The sequence below is a fragment of the Telopea speciosissima genome, unplaced genomic scaffold, assembly GCF_018873765.1.
Source record: "Telopea speciosissima isolate NSW1024214 ecotype Mountain lineage unplaced genomic scaffold, Tspe_v1 Tspe_v1.0025, whole genome shotgun sequence".
Lineage (NCBI taxonomy): Eukaryota > Viridiplantae > Streptophyta > Magnoliopsida > Proteales > Proteaceae > Telopea > Telopea speciosissima.
The window spans coordinates 30,739-55,048 of record NW_025317361.1 but is presented as its reverse complement, the minus strand read 5'-3'; the positions used below and the strand labels follow the sequence as shown (position 1 = coordinate 55,048).

General features: G+C 41.9%; 1 protein-coding gene across 1 annotated transcript in view; it reads left to right on the top strand.

The window, feature by feature from the left end:
• Positions 1 to 24,310, top strand: part of LOC122647327 (ascorbate transporter, chloroplastic-like) — a 62,083-nt gene that overhangs the window by 8,878 nt on the left and 28,895 nt on the right. The window contains exons 2-4 of the mRNA XM_043840749.1: positions 9,414 to 10,030; positions 10,217 to 10,324; positions 22,351 to 22,506. Coding sequence (XP_043696684.1) covers positions 9,414 to 10,030; positions 10,217 to 10,324; positions 22,351 to 22,506 — 881 coding nt within the window. The remainder of the gene's footprint in view (positions 1 to 9,413; positions 10,031 to 10,216; positions 10,325 to 22,350; positions 22,507 to 24,310) is intronic.

The following is a 24,310-nucleotide window of genomic DNA, read 5'->3' as shown; positions in this document are numbered from 1 at the left end:
GGATTCAAAGGGTTTCAAAGAGAAGCTTCCAATGTAAAAAATCGTTGGTATAGAAGTATGAAATAGGTTGGAAATAACCTACTCACCTGTTTGGAGGTGTTCTTTGAGCTTGGTAGAAGCTATTATGAAGTTTTGAAGCCATTCCATCACCTGCAACTATTACCGCCAGCTTCAAGTTCGAGCCCCTGGTTCTCTCTCTCTCGGCCTTGGTTTCAGCCTTGGAATGGCTCCATAGAATCGCCCAAGGGTGTTCTTTTCATCCCATCGGCCTTGGTTTCAATCTTCCGCTCTTTGCTGAGCGGTACTCTCTTTCGTGGAATCTCTGTTTACGCCGAGGTAATATCGAGGCTGCAATTTCTACTGCTCCTCTTGTTTCTGGACTGCTATGTATTGCTGCCTTTGCTGAGAAATGTTTAACATCAGCCTGTGTGAGGGCCTTGAGATTGTTTCAGATATGTTATTTCTTGGTGAATGCTAGGGTGAAGCACCTTTTTCCTGTTTTTTCCTTTACTTGAGCCTCTACAGGCTGCCTTTACTTGCTGGTTCTGTGTTATCAGACCTGTTTGGAAGTTTTTTTTTATTATTTGGGTTGAGTGTGTACTCCCCACTTGAACAATGGCTGATTCTGAGATTTTGGGACCTGGTATAGCTGAATCACAGCCTGTCCCTTCTCCTCAATTTGCCTATGAAAGCACACAGTTTCAGCTTTCCTTTGTGAAACTTGATGAGACAAATTACTTGGACTGGTCACATTTCGTTAAGCTTTCCCTTAGGAGCAAAGGGAAGCTTGGGTACATCACAGGTGCTATCAAGCCTCCAGAGCCGAATGCACCTACTTATGAGAAATGGGAGACTGAGAACTCTACAGTCATGACATGGTTGATCTTCTCCATGAAGCCTGAGATTGGGAGAAGATTTATAAGAAAGGAGACTGCCAAGGCCATCTGGGATAGTGTCTCTCAGGCCTATGACAGAGTGGGTGACTCTGCCAAAGTGTATCAGCTGCACCAAAAGATTCATTCCATGAGGCAAGGGGACAGAACTATCTCTGAGTACTATAATGCCTTCCTTAGTCTTTTGGAAGAATATGACCACTACCGGGACCTCCATTTGACTAACCCGGCGGATGAAGCAAAGGTGTATCAGACCTTTGAAAGGGAGCGGGTGTTCACTTTACTTGGTGGTCGAACCGGACTATGAATCCATCCGGCTCCAACTCTTAGGCCGATCTCCTCTTCCATCTCTTAGTGAGGTGCAGCAGTTACCTACAGAGTGAGGAGACTCGCCGTGTCACTATGGACTCCACATCAGCATCATCTCATGACAAGTCAGCTCTCAATTCCAGTTCTTTTCGAGACACCCGTGGGGGTAGTAGAGGCCAAGGGCCCAATCGTGAGGCAGCCAGTGTAGTAGAGACAATTGGTGCCTGTGGAGTTGGGAGAGACAGGTTTAAATGTGATCACTGTAGGAGAACTGGGCACACCAAGGATAGGTGTTGGTCCCTTCATGGTCGCCCCCCTAGCACATGTAGTCGTGGTGGTCGTAGAGGGGGAGCTCGAGCTCACTCCGTGACGACTGAGGCAGATGCTCCACAGGATGATCCTATCTTGGTTGACACAGTCCGCCGGATTATATCCCAGTTGAGCACATCTCCTGCATCTACCGTGGCCAGCTCATCTTCGTCCTCAGCCTTGCAGGTCTCCGCTACAGCCTCTACTGCAGCCCAGTCTTGGGTCATTGACTCTGGTGCCACTGACCACATGACTGGTATGTCCTCTACTTATGATTCCTATACCATTTGCTCTGGTAAGGATAAAGTCAAGATAGCTGATGGATCCCTTTCCTCGATATCTGGTAAAGGTAGTATCCCTGTTACCTCCTCTATTTCCCTTACCTCAGTTCTTCATGTTCCTAACCTTGTTGTTAACCTTTTATCTGTAAGTCACTTGACTAAATCCCTCAACTGTTGTGTCACCTTTTTTCCTTCTCACTGTCTCTTTCAGGATTTGGTGACGAAGAGGATTATTGGTAGCGGACGTGAGGAGAAAGGCCTTTACCTTTTTGATCCTAGTGTACCCACAACTCAGTCCTATGTGTGTGGACGTGATGACAGTAGTTCAGCGGAGTTTGTTATGTTATGGCGTCGGCGTCTAGGCCATCCATCTTTTGTTGTAATGAGGAAACATTTACCTCACTTATTTTCTTCTGTTGCATGTTTTTGAATGTGAACCATGTATGTTGGCCAAACATTGTCGCTCCTCTTATCTATATCATGGTAATAGAACTGCTGCTCCTTTCCATATTATACATACTGATGTTTGGGGACCTTCTCCCATTACTTCTTTATTTGGCTTTTGTTACTTTGTCTCTTTTGTTGATGATTTTTCTCGTGCCACTTGGACTGTTCTTCTGAAAAATAAGAGTGATGTTTGTGAGGCATTTCAGAATTTTTATCAAATGATCCTTACTCAGTTTGATACTCGTATCAAAGTTGTCCGGTCTGAGAAAGGGGGAGAATATATGTTTAGTGGTCTCCAAGCTTTCTTTACTAAGAATGGCATTCTCCATCAGTTAGCGTGTGTTGACACACCCCAACAAAATGGGGTTGCTGAGAGGAAAAATCGCCATTTATTGGAGGTCACCCGTAGTCTCTTGTTTGGTATGCATGTTCCCAAGACTTTTTGGTCGGCTGCTCTTCTCACTGCTTCTTTCCTCATCAATCGCATGCCAACCAAACTTCTTGGTTTCAAATCTCCCTTAGACATCTTATCTCCATAGGTTTTTGCTTTCTCTCTTCCTCCTAAAATCTTTGGCTGTGTTTGGTATGTGCATGTTAACAAATTACATCGCACAAAACTTGATCCCAAAGCCCTCAAGTGTCTTTTTCTTGGCTACTCTTCTACTTCTAAAGGTTACCGGTGCTACCATGCTTCTTCTCATCGGTGCTTCACCTCTAAAGATGTCACCTTCCTTGAATCTGTTCCTTTTTATGCCCCATCTCAGCATCCTCTTTAGGGGGAGAATTGTGGGAATGAACTGGCTGCTGATTCTCTCCATTACCCACTACCTATCTCTCCCTTTATGTTTGACATTGGGAAGTCTGTGAATCTGGATGATGTGCATACTGATTCGGTGGTTGACAGAACTGCCAGTGGTCCTAGTAAGGAGAAAGATTACCACATTACATACAGAAAAGGTGAAGGCTTGCATAATGAAAGAAAGAAGACCTACCAAGAGTCCTCTTTGGATCCAGATCCATAACCTGAGATCTACTCTTCTAACTCAGGTGATCTCCCTTCTCCTTCTTTATGTGATTTAGACCTCCCTATTGCTGTTCACAAAGGGAAAAGAGCTTGTACTAATCCTATAGCCCAGTTTGTTTCCTATGATGCTCTTTCTCCTACAGGTCTTGCCTTTGTTACTGCCCTCTCTGCTGCTTCTACTCCCAAAAATGTTATTGATGCTATGTCTGACCTAAAATGGAGACAAGCTATGTCTGAGGAAATGATGGCACTTGAGAAGAATGGTACTTGGCAACTGGTGGATCTTCCTAAGGGACGTGTCCCTGTTGGATACAGATGGGTCTACACAATCAAGTACAAATCTGATGGGAGTGTTGAGAGACACAAAGCAAGGTTGGTGGCTAAGGGATACAGTCAAGTCTATGGAATTGACTATCAGGAGACATTTGCTCCGGTTGCCAAACACAACTCAATTAGAGTTCTTTTGTCATTGGCTGCCAATAAAGAATGGCCATTATACCAGTTGGATGTGAAGAATGCCTTTTTCCATGGGGATTTGGAAGAGGAAGTGTACATGCAAACTCCTCCAGGCTTCAAAATGCCATCAGCTGAAGGGAAGGTGTGTCTCCTCAAGAAGGCATTATATGGTCTCAAACAGTCACCAAAGGCATGGTTTGAGCGCTTTCGGCAGGCCGTTCTGAAGAATGGATATTCCCACAGCCAAGCTAATCATACTCTCTTTACTAAGAGGGGCCATGGTACCATTACAGCCCTTATTGTTTATGTTGATGATATTGTGGTCACAGGAGATGATATAGTTGAGATAGATAACATGAAGAGTTACTTGGCACGACAGTTTGAAATTAAAGACTTGGGTCCCTTGAAGTATTTCTTAAGCATTGAAGTATCAAGGATCAAGAAAGGAATTAATATATGTCAACGGAAGTTTGTTCTTGACTTGTTGACAGAGACTGGAATGTTGGGCTGCAAACCAGCCAATTCTCCTATTGAGCAAAATCATAAACTAGGAGAAGATTGTGGTTCTTCTCTAGTTGATGCGGGAAAGTACCAAAGGCTAGTGGGGGAGCTTATCTATCTTGCCATGACACGTCCAGATATCTCCTATGCAGTGGGAGTAGTGAGCCAATTCATGCATGCTCCCAAGAGTGGCCACTTGGATGCTGTGTACCGTATTCTTAGATATTTGAAGTCTTCTCCAGGGAAAGGATTGTTGTATGTGGAAGGTTTCACAGATGCTGATTGGGCTAGCTCCATTACAGACAGGAGATCCACTTCCGGTTATTGCACCTTTGTAGGGGGTAATTTGGTTACATGGAGAAGCAAAAAACAGCATGTTGTAGCTAGATCCAGCGCAGAGGCAGAATTTAGAGCTATGGCCCATGGAGTTTGTAAACTTATATGGTTGAGAAGACTTGTTCAGGAACTGGGATTTGACACTGAAGGTCCTATGAGACTCTACTGTGATAACAAGGCAGCCATCAGTATTGCCCACAATCCTGTTCAACATGACCGAACCAAGCACATAGAGGTTGATAGGCACTTCATCAAGGAGAAGATAGACTCTGGCTGCATTTGTACTCCCTTTGTGAAGACCGGTGATCGGTTGCGGATATCCTCACCAAAGCTCTTGGCTCTCCTCGGTTTAATATCCTTAAGCAAGCTGGGAATGCATGATATATATTCTCCAGCTTGAGGGGGAGTGTTAGAGTTGATAGTAAATATGTATCAGGGGTAGTTCAGGAACTAGACTTCTAACTAGTTCCCTTATTATGTATTTTTAACTTTTTATGTCTTTTTACCTTTTACCTCCCTAGGGAGGTGATTGTAATACTTTTAGTAATTCTATTTGAGCAATATAGGTGGGTTGGAGAAGTCTCTCTAACACACATAACTTTCAACCGTAACTCTCTCTTCTTCCCTCTCTTGTCTCCTTCTTCTCTAACATCTTCCTTCCTTCTCCATTGTTCCCTAATCTGAAACTCAACTGGAAGTGGATCCCGATTCAAAATATTGGCTTGGATTGGATCAAACTCAATATTCAGTCCGGCCAAAAAATCAAAAACACGTAGACCATCCTACCATTTCCGGAAGGATGCATCATATAGGTGGCAGTGAAGGTGCCTAAAAAATCCAACTGCTGCCACATGGTACACATGGTATTATAATACTGAGAAAGGGACAATTCCAACTGCTTGGTAGAATGGATCTTTTGACGAAGCTCATAACATTGGGCGGCATTCCCAACCTGAGAATAGGTGTCCTGGGCGGTCTTCCAAATTTTCATAGCCGAATCAAGGAGGAGATAACGCTCGACAATTTCTTGTTCCATGGAATTAACCAGATAGGACATAACCAGAAAATTGAAATTTGTCCATCGATCAGTACCAGCCGTAGTAGGCCTAACTTGAGTGCTCGTGATGTAGCCAGAGAGACCACAGGAACCAATCGCAAACAAGCAAGAGCGAGACCATAAAAGATAATTCAGAACATATGGAGGAAAGATAAAAAACCCTCGGTGGGAGTTAACTCACCACCAAGGCGATTTATAAGAGGGGCAGTAAGGGAGAAGCCTCTTGCACGAGATAAAAAAGAGGTGAGAGGCCTACAGGGCTGAAGGAGGTGGTCGAAAGGGAAGGAGAGGCCTGCGGGGCCTGGCGGAAGTGGCGGAAGTAGTGGAGGGCCTGTCGGGGGCTGGCGGTAGTGGTAGAGGGCTTGGTGGGGTTTGACAGAGGGGGTGGAGGGCCTGGCGGTAGCTGGCAGAGGTGGCGCTAGGTGGTGGAGGGGTTGGTGGTGCTGTTTCCTTAGGGCAGAATCACGAAGGAGAAGAGAGGAGCGAAAATTGAAAAAAAAATCAATTCCCATATTCCTGGAATATTTTTAGCTCTGATGCCATGTAGAATGCCGTGAATACTGACTTGTCTTTGTGACAGTGGCCATGCCTTTATTTATAATCTTAGAATTTTACAAATATGGAATGACTTGCTCAACATTCAACTAGCACATTTAACATGTGCATAATGAACCTAGACACTATAGGTACAAGGACAATATTACCCTTGAACCCATATTACAACAGGGTTATATATGGCCTCAGTGACATTCTTGAGAATGCAGGTGGAGGAAAGATCAACAAAAAAGACAACACCAAAAGAAGAGAAAGGAATGTTACTTGACAACAAACTGGGCTATAGGATTAGTGCAAACTCTCTTTTCCTTTCGAGTAACAATGAGAAAATCTAACTCAAAAGAAGGAAAGGAATGTTACTTGACTGAGGAAGATGGATCTTAGGATGTGGATCCAAAGAGGACTCTTGGCAGGTCTTCTTTCCCATTCTCTTGTACACAAATAACTCCTTCTCATAACCATAACCAATACCTAAATGATTTTCAACCAAAAAAAAAAAAAAAAACCTAAATGATCAACAATATCAAAAACATCCACTTCTTTGTGTTTCCCAACATGTCATTTGTCTATCTATTTTCATTTTGAACTTAACCTTCTGCATCTTCTGGAGGATGTTGGAATTTCGCTCAGGCTCAAGGGTCTTTGGAGGGTCCTTGCTGATCGCTTTCTATGGAGTGGTTTCTTCAGGGCAAAGTTCTTTAGAAACCTTCATGTTGCGTTGGCTAGAGCGCAGGGGGTTGGCTCAAAGTCTTCGTGTAGTGCGTTGGCCTTTAAGGGGTTCCTGATGGATAGAGCTCGGTGGCTCCTTGGCTCTTGCAGGGTTTCTTTCTGGCTTGATAGCTGGACGGGAGCTGGTCCCCTGATTGACTTTGTTGACAATGGCCTTCTGGTGGACACAGATTTGTGTGTGAGAGATGCCTTGGGGGCGGACGACACTTGGAGATAGGACATCCTGTATCATATTGACTCTTCTGCCATAAGAGATAACATTACTTCTGGAGGCTTTGCTCTTTCTAATAGAGATGATGTCTTAGTATGGTCTCCCTCGAGTGATGGATGTTTCACAACCAAGTCGGCTTGGAATGAGGTGCGGAGTGCTTCGCCTGTGGTACCCTATGCGAAGTGGCTGTCGAATCTTTCTGTTCCAGTCAAAGTCGCCTTCTTCTTTTGGCAGCTTCTAAACGGAAAGGTCCCCACGGAAGAGGCTTTAATGGCAGTTGGCATACCCCTGGCCTCAAAGTGTAACTATTGTGGGAGCCCACGGAGCGAGACGACTGACCACTGTCTGCTGTATGGGGGTACGACTTCCAAGGTGTGGAGATATTTCGACATCCCCTCTCTTCCCTCACAGGATGTTAGAGGTCGAATTGTCCTGTGGTAGAATTCGGCAAGCTGTAGTAGCCTTAGTGCTTACATCACGGGACTCCTGCCGTCCTTGGTTGTTTGGGAGCTGTGGAAGGAGAGAAATAATAGAAGGCATGGAGAAGGTAGGCGCATTGCTAGTTCATTAGTTGAAAGCATTAAAGCCTGGGTGAAAGAAATCCGGCTTCCCCCCAAGATTGGCCGGTTAGGGTCCCTGTGGGATGGTCTAATCCTGTAGTGTTTTGGCCTCATGCCTCCAACACCTAAGTTGAAACGCCCCTTGCCAGTTTATTGCTGCCCTCCTTTTGCCTCTGTAAAACTCAATGTGGATGGTGCTTGTAGGGGTAATCCGGGCTTTGGAGGAGGTGGAGGAGTCATAAGGGACCCGAATGGTATGGTTCTGACGGCCTTCTCTAATTTCTATGGTGCATGCACCAGCTCGATTGCCAAGCTTCGTGCCTTGAGAGATGGGTTGCTTCTGTGTCAAGATCTTGGGCTCCTTGACTTGGTGGTTAACGTGGATTCAGCATCCACTGCCAGTATGGTTAGTCAGAAGAGGTGTGACTTATGGAAAGGCTGGTACTGGTTCCAGGAGATCTTGGCCTTGGTCTCGTCTACCCGAGCTTATGTCTCCTTTGCCTTTCGTGAAAGTAACAGGGCGGCTGATTGGTTAGCCAACCTTGCCTGTGACTTAGGGTCTTTTGTCACATTCCATTAGGGCTGCTTGCCTACAGGCGTTTTTCAGGTTATCCTTCTGGAGGATAAGGCGGGTCTGCCGGTTCTTAGGAAATAGATATTGTTTTTCTCTTGCTGTTCGGGCTAGGTATTCTGGTTAAGAGGCCTTGGGTGGTTAGCTCCTTGGGTTGGGGTAAGGTGGAATGTCCCCCCTTGCGTATGGTCCTATTCTTTTGTTGGTTTTAATAAAATGCTAGGGGCCGGCCCGGGTCCTAGATAATATTCGGGTTTGAAAAAAAAAAAAAAAAACCTTAACCTTCTGCATGGACGAGAGCTTTCTGGAAGATTCATATTCAGCACTCAACATCAATGTAGATTGTCCTTGTCGTGTGCCTGCAAGGGTGGACCCAGGAATTTTTCCTTGGGGGGTCCAGAAGCACCAAGGATTTAGGCCATGAACCGAATGATCTGCTTCCAATTTTGATCAGTCCAAATCAACTTAGCCAAGTTTTGGCCAATATTGACCAAGTTTGGATAATGGTCTGTATCACCTCCCATATCGCCTTGAACCGATTGATCTTGATATTACTAAGCCGATATGACACTCTCCTTCACGTGTAGGCAGGACGGAACTATGTACACAGATGAACAGAGGCAGGTCTAGAGACAACTGCAACAGGACAGGAGAAAACCCACTCTGATACCATGTAAATATGCAGCCCAAAAGCTCAAACTATTGGGTGGAGGGACTCACAGGCATATTTTTTTTAATCTTTTGTTCAAATTAATGGGCCAGCCCGTCTAGTACTATGGTTAAGGGGGAGGGTCAGGAGGGTGTTATTAATTTGTAAATGGGAGGGGAATCCGTTATAAAAAATATAGAAAATATATCTGCTATTAGGTAAAAGTACTATACGATAGAGGGTTTTCAAACCCCCCGGGTCCGCCCTTGTGTGATTGCCTTTTTTGCAGAGTTAGTGGAGCATACTTTTATGCTTCACTCTTCCCAATAATGATCAAGCAGTTTCCTCTTATGGTGTGGATCTACACAGTATACAAAACTGTATCACTCTGCCGCTTGCTTTTGCCTTCAGTGTGCCTGAACAAGTGTAACTTGTGTATTTACTTATGGACCACACAATGGTTTCATTTCTGCACTTTGATGCTTCTGAGGGAACTCATTGCTACTAACCCACTAATCACCGCAGGAAAAGTGTATCAAACAGAGCAGGCTGGTACACATCAAAGGGGAGAGCATCAAGGTGTTTATGGAATGAGATATGCACGGGGAAACATTTTCAACAGAAGGTCGCCTACTCTAAGAGAATGCTATTCATACATGCCTAAAAACTTGTATAGTTCAGTGATTCATCTTATTGGTCCTTTGGACAAGAATACTGGAAAACTAAAGACAGGAACCCTTGGTGAAGTGGGGCATCTTCATTTATACCCACCATTTACTGAAAATTTTAATGTGTTAAATCTTAAGCAAAGAATTCAAGGAAGACGTGGAGGTTCTATTTCTTCAGATTCCTCTGTTTGCAGTTCAATTCAGCCCCGAAAGCTGCATAAATTTGGCATATCTAATGTGCATTTCCAACATTCTGAGTGTCGTAAAGCAACTAGGACACCTGCTGATTATAAATCAGAGCAGTATGACATAGCAGGGGCAAAACTGGACTCATCGAGCTCTTCGGAAATGCCAGATGAAGCTATTTTAGTGGAAGGGAGTGTAAAAGATATATCTTGGTGGGAGCAGTTTCCTAAGCGTTGGGTGATCATACTGCTTTGTTTTTCTGCATTTCTCCTCTGCAACATGGATCGTGTAAGTGCTTATCTTCCTTTATAGTTTATAGCAATGTTTGGACCTTCCCATAATCTATGAACTCCTGAACTCTCTCATATACATTGTTTCCTGTGCACTGTTTTATTAATATATATTACACTGACAATTTAGAATAATGAAGTGTCATTGATCTATATAGTAACTGAACGATATAATACTATGCAGGTCAACATGAGCATCGCCATACTTCCAATGTCACAGGAGTTCAACTGGAGTTCTGCAACTGTTGGTCTAATTCAGTCTTCTTTTTTCTGGGGTTACCTGCTTACTCAGGTTTGGTTTGCATGATTATTGGTTTCTGAACTATAATATGAGTAGCACAACATTAATATCTGGGTGTGAAAAGTAAGAAACTCAAAAGTGAGTTCTATATCCACTAGTGAGACTGAGAGAAGAATGAAAAAATGTTGATGTATACATTTACCTTGCCCTTCCCTAACAGTTTGAGCTTTTAGGTGAAACGGTAATGAAAATGGTATCAAAGCAGGGAGGTTGGGTGCTAGACTCCTGGGAAGTGCAAAAAAAGGGAGTTTTCCCCACTTCTGTGCCCTTGGTGTCATGTGTGGGCACACGTATGTGTCACGTGCATAGGTCCAAGATGGCATGCATGTGCGGGGGACTGTTGGTGAATACATTTCTGTTGCCCTTCCCTAACAATTCGAGCTTTTAGGTGAAACGATAACGAACAACAAAGACAAGTCCCACCTAATGGAGTCCACCTGTGTTCTTGTTTTGATGTGGTCCACTGGTCCCACCCTAGAATTATTGTGATTTTCCCCAAGATTTCTTGTTTGGGATGCTACAAGAGACAGTTTGGGACAGTTTACGTAGAATGTGTAATTGCATGCTATACATACCGTAACACCCCGCAAGCAGGTCATCAATAGTTAATTGGATTACTTGTTAATATTTTAATGTCTGGGTGATTATTTTATAATTTTACAAATGAGATATTGATATTAAAAGATCATGTGGTGTTATTATACACTATGGTATATTATATGTACTATAGTATATAATAAGTAATACAAGGCGTATATATATAAAGATACACTAAGTGAATACTGAAGCATGAGGTGGCAAGATTAGGTGGAAGTAAGTTTAATTAGGATTAATCTTAGTTGTTTAGACTAAGTGTTGGAATATGTAATCCAAAATACCGTGGGGGTATTCTGGTCCTTTTGGGGGTAGTTTAATTCTTATGTCATTAAGTTGCTGTTCTTATAGAGTCAGTTAGTTAAGGGTAATTATGTCTATTTCAGTCCCTTTGTAACTTTCCCCACTATTATAAATAGAGGGGCTTACCTATCGTTGAATAAATTATTCCATTCTCTAATTCTCTCTTTCTAACCCGATTCTGCCAACACTAAGTGTGCTTAGTGGACTGATTAAGGTGGCAGCTCTTGATTGGGTCACATGGTTGCACATGCTCTAGCATGAGGTGGCATAGAGGAGACTGCCACATATCTTAAGAGGAGGAGGTGACATTTGAACTTTTACCACATGGTGCATGGAGAGGATGAGGTGGTGGCATGGTTAGCAGCCATATGGCATAGAGGTGAGGTGTTATCAAGGGTCAGCCACTTTGTTTGACTTAGTCTAAACAGCTACCATTTGCATGGCCAAGGTGGTGGTGGCAATAGGAACTCAGCCACATAGAAAGGTATGAAGGAGGTGGTAATGAGGTGTCATGTGCTTGACTAGGAGCTGTCAAATATTCTGTTAAGCTAAGTTTGACTAGGTAAATGGTGTATTATTAGTCTAATTAATCTAAGTTAGTAAAGGAATTAGTTGAACATATCCTGTTAAGCTAAGTTTGACTAGGTAAATAGTATATTATTAGTCTAATTAATCTAAGTTAGTAAAGGGTTTAGTTGAATTAATTAGACCAAAAGTTAGATTAGTGATTTGAGATAATACTTAGTTAGCTTTTCTAAGCTAGAATTAAGTAGATCGATTCTTTCATTTTGGGTTTGCTGAGTTCTGAACTGAAATTGATGTTAGGTTTATCAATTAAGTAGGGGATTGAGAAACAATGGGCTGCTTGAGGAATGGAAGATGGGTTTAGAGTTCTGGACATCTGAATTGTGTTTGTAAGGTTAGTACATCTTAGGTTACTGTTTTGATTTTAATAGTTAGTTTAGAAGAGGATATGTTAATAAATATTTTTCATGGTTGGTTTGAAGGTGTTATGTTCAATCTGGAACTGGAATTGTCTGTTAGAATGCTGAGAGTTTGACTGTGGTGAAGTAAGGGAGATCAAAGTATAGGAGTGCTCAAACATCAAAGAGTGTATACTTGTGCTATTGATTGACAAGGTGATGTACTCAAGTGGAATAGAGGTGAGGGAAACATACTAGTATTTCTATATGATGTATATTGAAATGTATGAGCATGGTCATGTGTTTTATGATGTGTAATATAGTGTATCAACATGATATGGATTATTGAATGTTTGACTTGTATGCATGATTAATGAATGTGAGAGAATTGTATATGTTTTGCTAAATGAGGTGTATTGAAATATTTGACATTACACATTATAAATGATATGATTTTGGGGTGAATGAAATGATGTTAAGTAGATGTTAAGGTGTTATATGATAAGTTGTATGAGTATATGTTGTTAGAGTTGTGATTCAGCCGAGCCAAGCCCAGAGACATCAGATTCAGCCATATTGTGGGGATAAAACAGGCACTTAACCATACACAAGGATCTCCAAGCAAAGTGTGGAGTACACACTCAACCCAAATAAGGATTCCAAACACAAGAAATAAATTCCAGTAGAAAAACACAGGTGAAATCTGGACAGAACTTCACCCAACACCTTCCAAGAAGCAACACCCACTCAAACAAGCTCTAAGACCTCAATCAAAGGTATCCATAATCACTTCTTAACCAAGAAAGAAGTCCATGGCACTCCAAATGCAAGAAAAAAAGGAGGTAGCAGCAGTCACGGTTTTACTTGGGCAGAAAAGAGGGTCCATGAAAGTGAGCTATGCTCAACCAAGAGAACCCTTCATCAAAGAGGCACACATGGGGCATAAAGAGTACCCTTGTACTATCCTAATGAGCTGTTCCAAGCTCCAAACCCATGCCGAGAAGAGAAGAGACAGGAACTGCAACTTTGAGCTGGCGAAAACCCTAGGTGTAGCTTGGTTGGCTTCAAAAACTTCAATGGAGCTTCAATACAGCTCAAGGATCATCTTCAAACACTTAAATAGGTTGCATAGAACCTATTTCATCTCTCTACAGCAATTTGTTTACATAGAGGCCTCTTCCTTGAAAGCCCTTGTGTCTTAGGATTCCAAAGAGAGGAAAAGAATAGGGAAAGAGGGTGAATATGACTCTCAAACTTAAAGCTCTGATACCAAGTTAGGTTTTAGGCTAGAGATGTAAGTAAGAGAAAGAGGAGAAGTTGAAGGAGAAAGAGATGAGGAAGAGAGGAAGAAGAGAATGGAGAGAGAGGTATTTTGGTTGTGAATGTCTTGTGTGTGAGAGACTTCTCCACACTACCATATTACTTCAATGATAAGAAAAGAATATTACATCCACCTCCCTAGGGAGGTAAAAGGTAAAAAGGATAAAGAAGGAAAAATACATAATAAGGCAACTAGTCTAAAGACTAGTTCCTAAACTACCCTTAATACATAACTTCTAACAACTCTAACATATGTTTGTGTACAAGAAATGTGAGCATGTGAATGAGAAATGTAAATATGTGTATGAGATACGTGAACAAGAGTAAGAGTTATGTAAACAACTGTACGAGACATGTGAATCAAATGAATGAGATGGATAATAGTAATACTATGAGAACATGACCATGTGAATACTGTCCCTTTTCAATAGGGGGTTATTGTTAGAGTTTATGTTTTAGGGGTATTTCTGTAACTGGCCATTATATTGTGCCTTAAGTTGTATTTTGTTCTCTTGTTTCTTCTTTTTCCTTTTACCTCCCTAGGGAGCTATTTGTAATTCCAACAGTTAATTAATGAAGAATATAGGGGAGAGAAATCAATTCTCTCTCCCATACGGTTGTGTTCATTTCTCTTCTCAGCCTCTACCTTCTTACTTCTTGTCTTGAATCAATCCTAGCTCATTTCTAATTGTTATGTACTGGATGAGGTTTCTAATGAGCTAAGGGATTGATAAAATCCTGTATGTGGACGAGCTAAGGACTCGATAAAATCCTGCATGTGGACGAGCTAAGGACTCAATAAAATCTTATATGTGATACGAGAGCGAGCTAAGGGCTCAGTAAAATCCTGTATGTGGACGAGCTAAGGACTTGGTAAAATCCTGTATGTGATACGAGATTACTAGTATGAGCTATGTCATTCCTCTCCTAGGTACAATACTGGGGTAAAGAGTTGATTTATTGGCACGAGGCCAGGGTAACCTCTTCTATATAGTGCACTTCCGGTATTTCACAATATTGACTAAGACTTAACGTAGCACTATAATGTTGTATGCATACCTGTACACTGTTAATGAAGCACATGAGCACTTGATTGTATTGTAATATGTTTTCCTCACTGAGCTGTTGGCTCATCCCTGTTATAAATATTCTTTTCAGATGATGAGTTCAGAGGAGAGGTGATGTAGGGCATCCATCAACCAATAGGCCAGCACGCCTAGTCTCTAAAAATTACTTGCGCAGGCCCAAGCCCAAATCCAAAACTTCCAAACCTCGTCCATCATTTTCGGCCTAGGCTGGCCAGGGCAAATCTGGCCTTGCAATTTCTGCTGTAGTATACCTAGTGGCTTGCTAGAAAGCCACTAGAATGTCTCTTTAATTTTCCTAGTTTCTAGTGTTTTAACCTTTTGTATTCCAAGGCATAACTATAAGTCTTTTTTCTATTCCTAGGTTATTAGTTAGTCTTTTCAATTTCCTAAGTATTAGTCTAGATTCTAGTGTTAGTCTCTGTTTGTTTTTGGTCTTATTATTTTGACTTGTTGGGAATTTCCTTGTCTTGGAATCCCAAAGGTCTCTTCAATATTTTTTGGTAAGTTCCAAGAGTCATTAGCCTCCATGCCTTGGTTATAAAAGAAAATCGTGGGAGTGTCTTAGCAACCATAAATTAAAAAAAATCAAGAATTCTCACTTGCAACTCAAATGGCTATGGATCTCAGCGTTTACATCCAAGGTGGATCTCTTTGGTGGTGATCTAGGTGGACTGAAGAGCGCGTTTGGTAACACTCTTTGAATCGTTTTTTCAAGCCAGGGAGTGTCTTGGGCACAAGAAAAATGAATAAAGTGTTTGGATAATCCAGTTTGTTTTCCTGTGCCCGAGAACGAACCAAGTAAAAAACTAGGCCCAAGAACGCCCCTCGACAGAACATGGTTGCCCATGTTTTTGCATCTCTAGAAGGTTTTGAGGAAACGAATTTAGGTTTTGTTCCCCATTTTCCCGATAATCCCTATCGTTATACCATTGCTCAACACAATGAGGTCCTGCAACTGAACTTGAGCCTCCTCCTCCCTTGCGAAGCTCGCCATCTGCAAAAACAATTTCAGAAACCCTAACACCTCTCATTGCATGGCATCTCTGGCCTCTCCTAGTCTCCCTCACACTCAACGGCAAGCCGCGAGCCAGTAACCTGCATCCCCGGCCACCGGGAACTTGCAGTGGTTGAAGGACTCTTGCACAATTTCTCTCCAATCTTTCTCACTCCCAACAACTCTTACGGCTTACCCTTCCAGACCAGCGGCGATTCGGAAACCTGCAGCGCTCGAAGGACTCCTATTGCTGGAGCTAGAGAAGGAGTAGAGGAGAACCACTGGTCAACAGAACCAGGTAAGTTCCCCTTAGGCCCTTACTTTGGTAATATCCCTTGCTTTGATCGTCTTCTCAAACGATGATAGTCTCAGGCTCAATGGCTCATCCTGCTTTTACGTTTCTGTTGAGCATTGTATGTAGGTATTCTGTATTTTTTTGTCTGTTATCTTTCTTCCTTGGCCAGTCCAATCCGTAGGTTCGATTAATTTGCTTACAATGCAAATGGGTTTCTCTTGCTTCTTAATTTGCTTGTTTCTATTTGGAATTTTTTTCTCCTTTTGGGAGCAACCGAAAAACTATGGTACTTTTGCTTTATCTTGATTCTTGACTCATCTAGTGGATTATTTCTTGGGCTTCTACTCTTGCTGCTAAAAATTCTTGCTTTTTTTAAAATTTGTAAGAAGTTCTAGATAGATGAGCCAGTGATTCTGCAATTCATACGTAATGTTAATTGCATTTCTGTGACTTACGTAGCCATTATATTTTTTTAGTTGCAGGATTTCTTGTCTATTCTTCTTCTGTTTTTCTTCAATTTTTTTGCTCCCTTTCCCGGTACTTCAGTTTAATTTTTCCCTCAATGGGTTACTTTGGAATTATGTTTCCATATTTATACTTGAAGAGACATATGTTGATCTTGAGCGTGATCAACCTAACCCTATATGAAGGAGAAGTATGATACATTTGTGTTTTTTTGAATGAAAGACATGGATGACTTTAAATTGAGTTGAATGAAAAAGCAGGATTCAAGTAGCCACCCCATGTGTAGAATTGGGTTACTTGAGTAGAATAAAGAGGTTGAGAGTCCAAGAAATAGAGGTAAACTACAATGGGGGGAAGAACTAATAGTTTGTGGGGCCCAACTTGGGCAGTTTTAATTCTTAGGTTTCCACTCATAATATGGAACTTTGCTGCTTCGAAATACCACAATAATCCTGAGGTAATGTCTGATTTTCGACCCATTAACCTTTGTAATTTTTCCTATAAAATTATTGTCAAAATTATTGTTTCCAGGTTGGCGGGGCTACTCCCTACCTTGATTGCTGAAGAGCAGGGCGCTTTTGTTCAGGGCAAGTGTATCCATGACAATATTTCTATTGTCCAAGAGGTCACTCATAATTTAATCAGGAAGACTAGGGGAGGCAATGTGATCCTCAAGTTGGATATGGCAAAGGCTTATCCCGTTTGGAATGGAGGTTTCTTTATTTGGTCCTGTCAAGGTTTGGGTTTGCTGAAGCATGGATCAATTTAATTAAGAAAACAACAGAGAATTGTTGGTTCTCCATTGTCATGGGGGCCAGTTCTTTAGGATATTTCAAGTCTACCAGGGGTTTGAGACAAGGGGATCCTTTGTCTCCTGCTCTGTTTATTTTGGCGGAAGAGGTTCTGGGTTGAGGGTTGAAAAATCTATTTGAGGAAAGGCGTGCATCCTATTTTCGGCTTCCCAGGGGGTATCCTGGTATCTCCCATTGTTTGTTTGCAGATGACACCATTATTTTTACAAGGGGGTTGAAGCGCTCCTTGAAACAATTTTGGGTTTCTTAAGTAGGTATGAAGGCTTCTCGGGGAAAATGGTGAACAAACAAAAAAGTTGCTTTCTATTGGGTGACAAGGTCTCTCTGGCTAGAGCTCGAATGGTGGGGTTAGTTATACAGTTCGCTTGAAAGCCGCTCTCGATAACTTATTTAGGAGCCTCACTCCATACTAGAAGACTTAAAATTTGTTTCTTTGATGAGTTAGTTGGAAAAATAAGGAACAACGTGGCAGGTTGGAAAGGAAAGCTCTTGTCTTCTGGGGGACATGTTACACTCTTAAAACATGTGCTAGCCTCCATCCCCATCCATGTGTTTGCAACGTTGGATCCGCCTAAGGCAGTCTTGGGTAGGATCTATGGAATCTTCGCTGATTTCCTTTGGGGAAGCTCGGAGTGGGGCGAGCGTAGGCACTGGGTGAATCGGTAGAAGGTTTATAGGCCGCTAAAAGAAGGGGAGTTGGGGGTTAGGCTTCTAGAGGATTTCGACCTTGCCTTAAGACTTAAAGGATTATGGAGAATCCATGCTGACCATTCATTGTGGAGTGAGTTTTTCAGGGCTAAGTTCTTTAAAAACAATCACATTGCTTTGGCGGACTAGAGTGGGATAGGCTTGAAGTCTTGGAGAAACGCTTTGGCACATAAGGACTTCATCCTGGCCAAGTCAAGATGGTTGATTGGCTCGGGCAATATATGGTTCTGGTTGGATAATTGGGTAGGGGTTGGGCCATTGATTGATTATGTGGACAATGCCCAATAGGTAGACATGTCTGTGCGAGTCAAGGATGCTTTTGAGAAGAATGGCTCGTGGAAGCAAACCTTGTTGGACCAGATTGATTCTGATGTGGTAAGACAAAGCATCATTTCTTTGAAATTTGCGGTGGGTAATGAGAAGGATGTTCTAGTTTGGACTCCTACCAGTGACGGTCAGTTCACAACTAAATCTGCCAGGAATGAGGTGCAGTGCAGATCACCTAGGGTCTCCTATGCCAGATGGGTCTGAAACCAATCCCTGCTCTCGAAGATAGGTTTTTTTACTTGGCAGCTCCTCAATGGAAGAATACCCATAGATGAGTCATAGATGGCTGTTGGTATTCCCCTAGCTTCTAAGTGTAACTGCTGCGGGAGCCCTAGGAGAGATACAACAGCCCATTGCCTAGTAACTGGAGGCACTGCGACTAAGGTCTAGAATTTCTTTTCAGGTCTTTTCGATATTAATGTGATTTCATCTCAGGATGCCAGGAGTCGAATCTTGTTTTGGCATGAGGCAGCAAGTTGTAAAAGCCTCTGTGCCTATATTACTGGGCTGTTACCTTCCCTAGTAGTTTGGGAGCTTTGGAAGGAAAGGAACAACAGAAGGCACGAGGAACGAATGCGAACTGCGAGTTCAATTGTTGAGACCATAAAAACTTGGGTGAAAGACATCCCGTATCCACCCAAGTTTGGGTCCTCGGGTTCTTCTAGGGAAGTGTTAATTCTACAATGTTTTGGCTTATCGGCTCCGCCTACCAGACTGAAGCGCCCGATCCCTGTTTATTGGTGTCTACCTTTCACCTCAGTGAAGCTTAATGTTGATGGTGCCAGTAGAAGTAATCCTGGTGTAGGAGGGGGTGGAGGGATCATCAGGGATAAGGAAGGGGTCGTTTTGGCAGCCTTTTCTAGTTTTTATGGTGAGTGCACAAATTCAGTTGCAGAATTAAGGGCTTTGAGAGATGGCTTGAAGTTGTGCCATGAGTTAGGCCTGACTGATTTTCTGGTGAATTCAGATTCCTCCACTACGGTCAGAATGATACAACAAAGAGGTGTAGCTTATGGAGGGGATGGTACTGGTTCCAGGAGTCCATGGCCCTTTTTCGTTCTTCTCGGCCTCTTTTATCCTTCGCTTATAGAGAAAGTAACAGGGCAGCGGATTGGCTTGCAAATTTAGCTTGTGATACAGGTGCTTCCATTGTTTTCCACTATGGCAGTCAGCCACTAGGGGATCTGCAGCGTATTCTTCAGGAAGACAGGTCTGGTTTACCAGTCCTCAGAAAGTAATGTAAAGCTCTTCATGTTCTTGTTTGGTTTGGGTCTGGGAATAGGTTTTGTTGAGAGTTATGCCCCTTGGGTTGGGGTAAGGCGGTACGTCCCCCCCTTCTATTCTTTTTCCAAGTTTTGACATTAATAAAATTCTAGGGCCTGGCCCTGGTCCCAGGTAATGTTCGGGTTAAAAAAAAAAAACCACAATAATCAGGTGTAATACGAGTGTTTCTTTATGGTGGGTTTCTCAGGTCTGGATGACCAGTCCAGTTAGGGACAAGTAGTTCAAATTATGGTGGAAACTTTATTAGCCGTATGACTGTGTACTGTCAATTTGATGGGTTACTCAAATCTGGATGATCATTTTAGTGTTTCTTTATCCATGAATAAACACACTTGACCACCTAACACTCTTATCCAGCCTGCAACCCCAGTCACACGTCTTGTTTGCATTTATTCTTTGTTCCTATTCAGCCAACAGGTTAGTTTCACTTTTGAGTTATCTTGTTGCAAATGGAATTATTGGAATTTAGTATTGAAAGGTCTTAGCTGCAATTATCTTTAATTACTTCTGATGCTTCTAATTGATCCTGCTATTTTTATCATCAAGTTTATATCAGATGATGTCTCAGATAATTTTATTACATTGCTTCAAACAGTTGTGACAATTACATAAGTAGTAGAGTTATAGCTTCAAAAGTTTTACTCCCTCAACTTTTCGTAGCGATATTTTGATTATTAAATTTAAAAAGTATTGATCGTAATGGAATTTTTATGATTTTGATTTTTAAGTTGTCTCATAAGTAGTAGAGTTAGTTTTAATGTAATTCTGTAATTATTGGTAACAGTATAAAAACCCGTTTCCCGAAAAGGTTTTATCAAACGCCATTGGTGTTCCAATTGTGTTCTGGAACCGTTTCTGGAACAGGTTTACCAAACGCTTTTGAATACCCCAAAAACTGTTTCTCAGTACAGAAACGGAAATAGATGTTTCTGCTGTTTCTCAGCACAGAAACAGCAGAATTGTTATCAAACATGCTCTAAGATCGGGTTCTAATGGATCTCTAGTAGCCGAAGTTATCTTTATTTATTTTATTTATCCTATTTCTTTTAACTTCAACTTCAACCATTCCCATCATCTTCAACCTCCCTTCATACAGCCTTAAACCCAAACCATGGTTAGGTGACTCTTCATCTTCCCTAGCTTGCAGACTCTCTTTGAATTCAGAATTGTTTCCCCCTCAGTCCCTTAAGCCTATCTCAACATCCCAGTTTTAATCATACCTCCATACAAATCCCAAAGGTCCTACACAACCTGATCCTAATCTGGTTGTCCTCCAGATTGATCCTGAAGTTGCAGATCTATTAGGATCTGCCATCAAGAGGTGTGTACAGCTCCAAACTCTTTGGATTGTGAGTGTACAATCTAGGGAACAGGATTGAGAGAAGTGTTTGTGAATAGTAGGAGTTATGATGTGAGAAAGACAAAGAACATGTAAAACTCAATGTGGATGGTGCTTGTAGGGGTAATCCAGGCTTTGGAGGAGGTGGAGGGGTCATAAGGGATCCGAATGGTTTGGTCCTGGCGGCTTTCTCTAATTACTATGGGGCATGCACCAACTCGATTGCCGAGCTTCGAGCCTTGAGGAATGGGTTAGTTCTGTGCCATGAGCTTGGGTTCTTCGACTTGATGGTTAACGTGGATTCGGCATCCACGGCTAGGATGGTTAGTCAGAAGAGTTGTAACTTATGGAAAGGCTGGTACTGGTTCCATGAGATTTTGGCGTTGGTCTCGTCAACCCGAGCTTGTGTCTCCTTTGCCTTTCGTGAAAGTGACAGGGCGGCTGATTGGTTAGCCAATCTTGCCTACGACTCTGGGACTTCTGTCACATTCCAGCAGGGCGGCTTGCCTACAGGTTATTCTTCGGGAGGACAAGGCGGGTCTTCCGGTTCTTAGGAAGTAGGGCTTGTTTCGCTCTTTCTCTTCGGGTTAGGGTTTCTGTTTGAGAGACCTGGTGTGGGCAGCTCCTTGGGTTGGGGTAAGGTGGAATGTCCCCCCCGTGTATGCTCCTATTCTTTTATTGGTTTTAATAAAATGCTAGGGGCTGGCCCGGGTCCCACATAAAGTTCGGGTTAAAAAAAAAAGAAAAAAGACAAAGAACATATTTTGCAATAAAATTTAAATTCACAGAGCTTTGTAATACTTGTTTAATTGCCACTAATGTTATATGTATGTCATGTATTAGTCTTAATGTCTTCCGCTTTGTATTTAATTGTGTATGTACTGTATGGGAGTTGGGTTATTTATACAAACGTGAAAGGTGATTTCTGATCAATGCCTGTGAGGGCAGACTTTTTACCTTGTCCGGGTTTGGGGTCATTACATACATAGGACATGTAATCTGTTCAGGCCTGGAAATTGGCAGTCAAATAGTGTGACCGCTCTCAACAATGTGGGCAAATGCGAAACTAAAAATTGAAAATATATATTAAAAGATTCAGTCAATAGCCCATTGAGTTTAGATTGGTTTCAGGGTCATTTGTTATTTAAGAGGTCTTGGGTTCAAGCACTGTGCAATGCACCTCAGTAAGCATTTTCAAATCTTGAAAGATTTGTACACTGCAACAGCAGTCCATGGAGTGGTCTGAAATCTGAATGGTTTATTAGCAGTACAACTGTTTGAACTAGAACATCTGTTGAGCAGTCAACGGTTATTATGTTGTGAAAAGTTCTGACCTAGAACTCGATCATTCAGGCCCACTGGATGGTTTGAATGGTCTGTCTGGTGCAAGCTGTCCATGAAAACACTAGGTAAGATGTTACTTTACTATTAGTAATATTTTTCACCTCTTTGTTTATGTTATTGTCTATGATTATTATTCATAAAAAATATCTTTATTCTTGGAATATCTAAATCATGTAATGGGTATATTCTCTAACTGCATTTTCCTTCTGAATGCTGAATAGATTGTTGGAGGTATATGGGCAGATAAGATTGGTGGTAAGCTTGTACTAGGTTTCGGGGTGGTGTGGTGGTCTTTTGCAACAGTGCTAACACCTATAGCTGCAAGACTAGGGCTTCCCTTCTTGCTTCTCACGCGTGCCTTTATGGGGATTGGTGAGGTTAGCTTCCTTCATTGTTTAATTTTGGTTCTCAGAACCTCTGTTAGATTTATGGAAAAGACTGTCAATTGCTTTCACGTTTCGTGGTAAATCTTTTCTTTTTACTTTTAAGTATTTACAGGAGATTCTTCTTTTGCATTCTTTTAACCCATGGAGGACAGTTATAATCTTTACACAATCATCTCTCTAACTTCTGAAAGGGTGTTTACACTGTACATGTTGATAATAATATAATGCGCTCATCCATCAGAGCACTGTCCTACTTGAACATCTCTTATTTCCATGCCCTCTCACATCCAAACTTCTTGATAATAATCCTTGCGTGTTGGTTTATTTTTGTTTTTTAAAGGAGGCAGAATTCTATCTCAATCTTATATGATCCACTTTTACAACAACAATTTTTAAAGGAGGCAGAAATCTATCTCAATCTTGTATGATCCACTTTTACAACAACAACAATATCATAACCTTATCCCAACTTCATGGGGTCTGCTACTGCTAGAGTTATTAGAAGTTATGTTCTAAGGGTAGTTTGGGAACTAGCCTGTTGACTAGTTGCTCTAATAGTCTAATATGTAATTTCTATCTTTTTACCTTTTTACACTTTACCTCCTTAGGGAGGTGTATGTAATTCTGTATTTCTATTAAGTGAAGCAATATAGGTGTGGAGAGATCACTCTCACACACGACAATTACAACTCAAACATTCTCCTTCTCCTTCTCTCTTCTTCTTCCTCTTCTATTACTTGTTTACCTAATCTAAAACTCAACTTGGTATCAAAGCAGGTTTGAGAGTCGTGTTCTAGCTCCTCTCTCCTATTCTTTTTCTTCTCTTTGAAACCCTAGGATACAAAGGGGTTCAAAGAGAAGATCCCTATGTAGAGGATTGCTGAAAGAGCATGGAATAGGTTCGATTTGACCTATTGGTGTAGTTGAAGCTGCTGTTTGAACTCTGCTGCAGCTCCCTTATGTCTTTGTAGCTCTTACAGCTACCACAGAAATTTCCACCAGCCAGAAGTTGCAGCTTCTGTTTCTCTCTCATTTCAGATGTGTTTCAGCCTTGGAATGGCTCTTTGGAATTGCCCAAGAGTGCTTATCAGGCCCCTTAAGTCCCTCCTTGCAGCTTGAAGTTCCTATTGGAACTATCTCAGTTTTTTATGGAATCTCTGTTCTGCCCAGGTAAACCGAAACTGCACTTCCTCTGTGTTTTTTTGTCTTTGGGCTGCCCTATGCTGATTTCTTGGTTGACGAATGATAATGGCCATCTTGTTTGAGATCTTGGACCTTTTTTAAGATTGTATTACTTCTTGGAAAGTATTAAGGACCAGTCTATATCTGTGTTTTCCCTTGCTGGACTTTCTGTTTGGTATTGGACTCTTCTATTTGGGTTGAGTGTGTACTCCCCAACTGCTGCTTGTTATCTGTTTTTTGGTCAAGTGCTCTTTACCATATAATATGGTTGATACGCCTACATCTGGGGTTGGTTCGGCTGCTTCACAGCCCCTTACCACACCTCCTCCTGTGGTTTATGAGAACATGCCTACCCAAATCTCGTTTGTGAAGCTTGATGGTACCAATTACTTGGACTGGTCACACTCTGTGAGATTGTCACTCAAGAGTAAAAGAAAATTGGGATACATTACAGGCACCATTACAGCTCCAGAGCCTGGGTCACCTACCTATGATCAATGGGAGGCCAAAAATTCTACAGTCATGACATGGTTAATCTTCTGCATGACTCCTGAGATTGGACGAAGATTTTTCCGAAAGGAAACTGCCAAGGCAATCTGGGACAGTGTTTCCC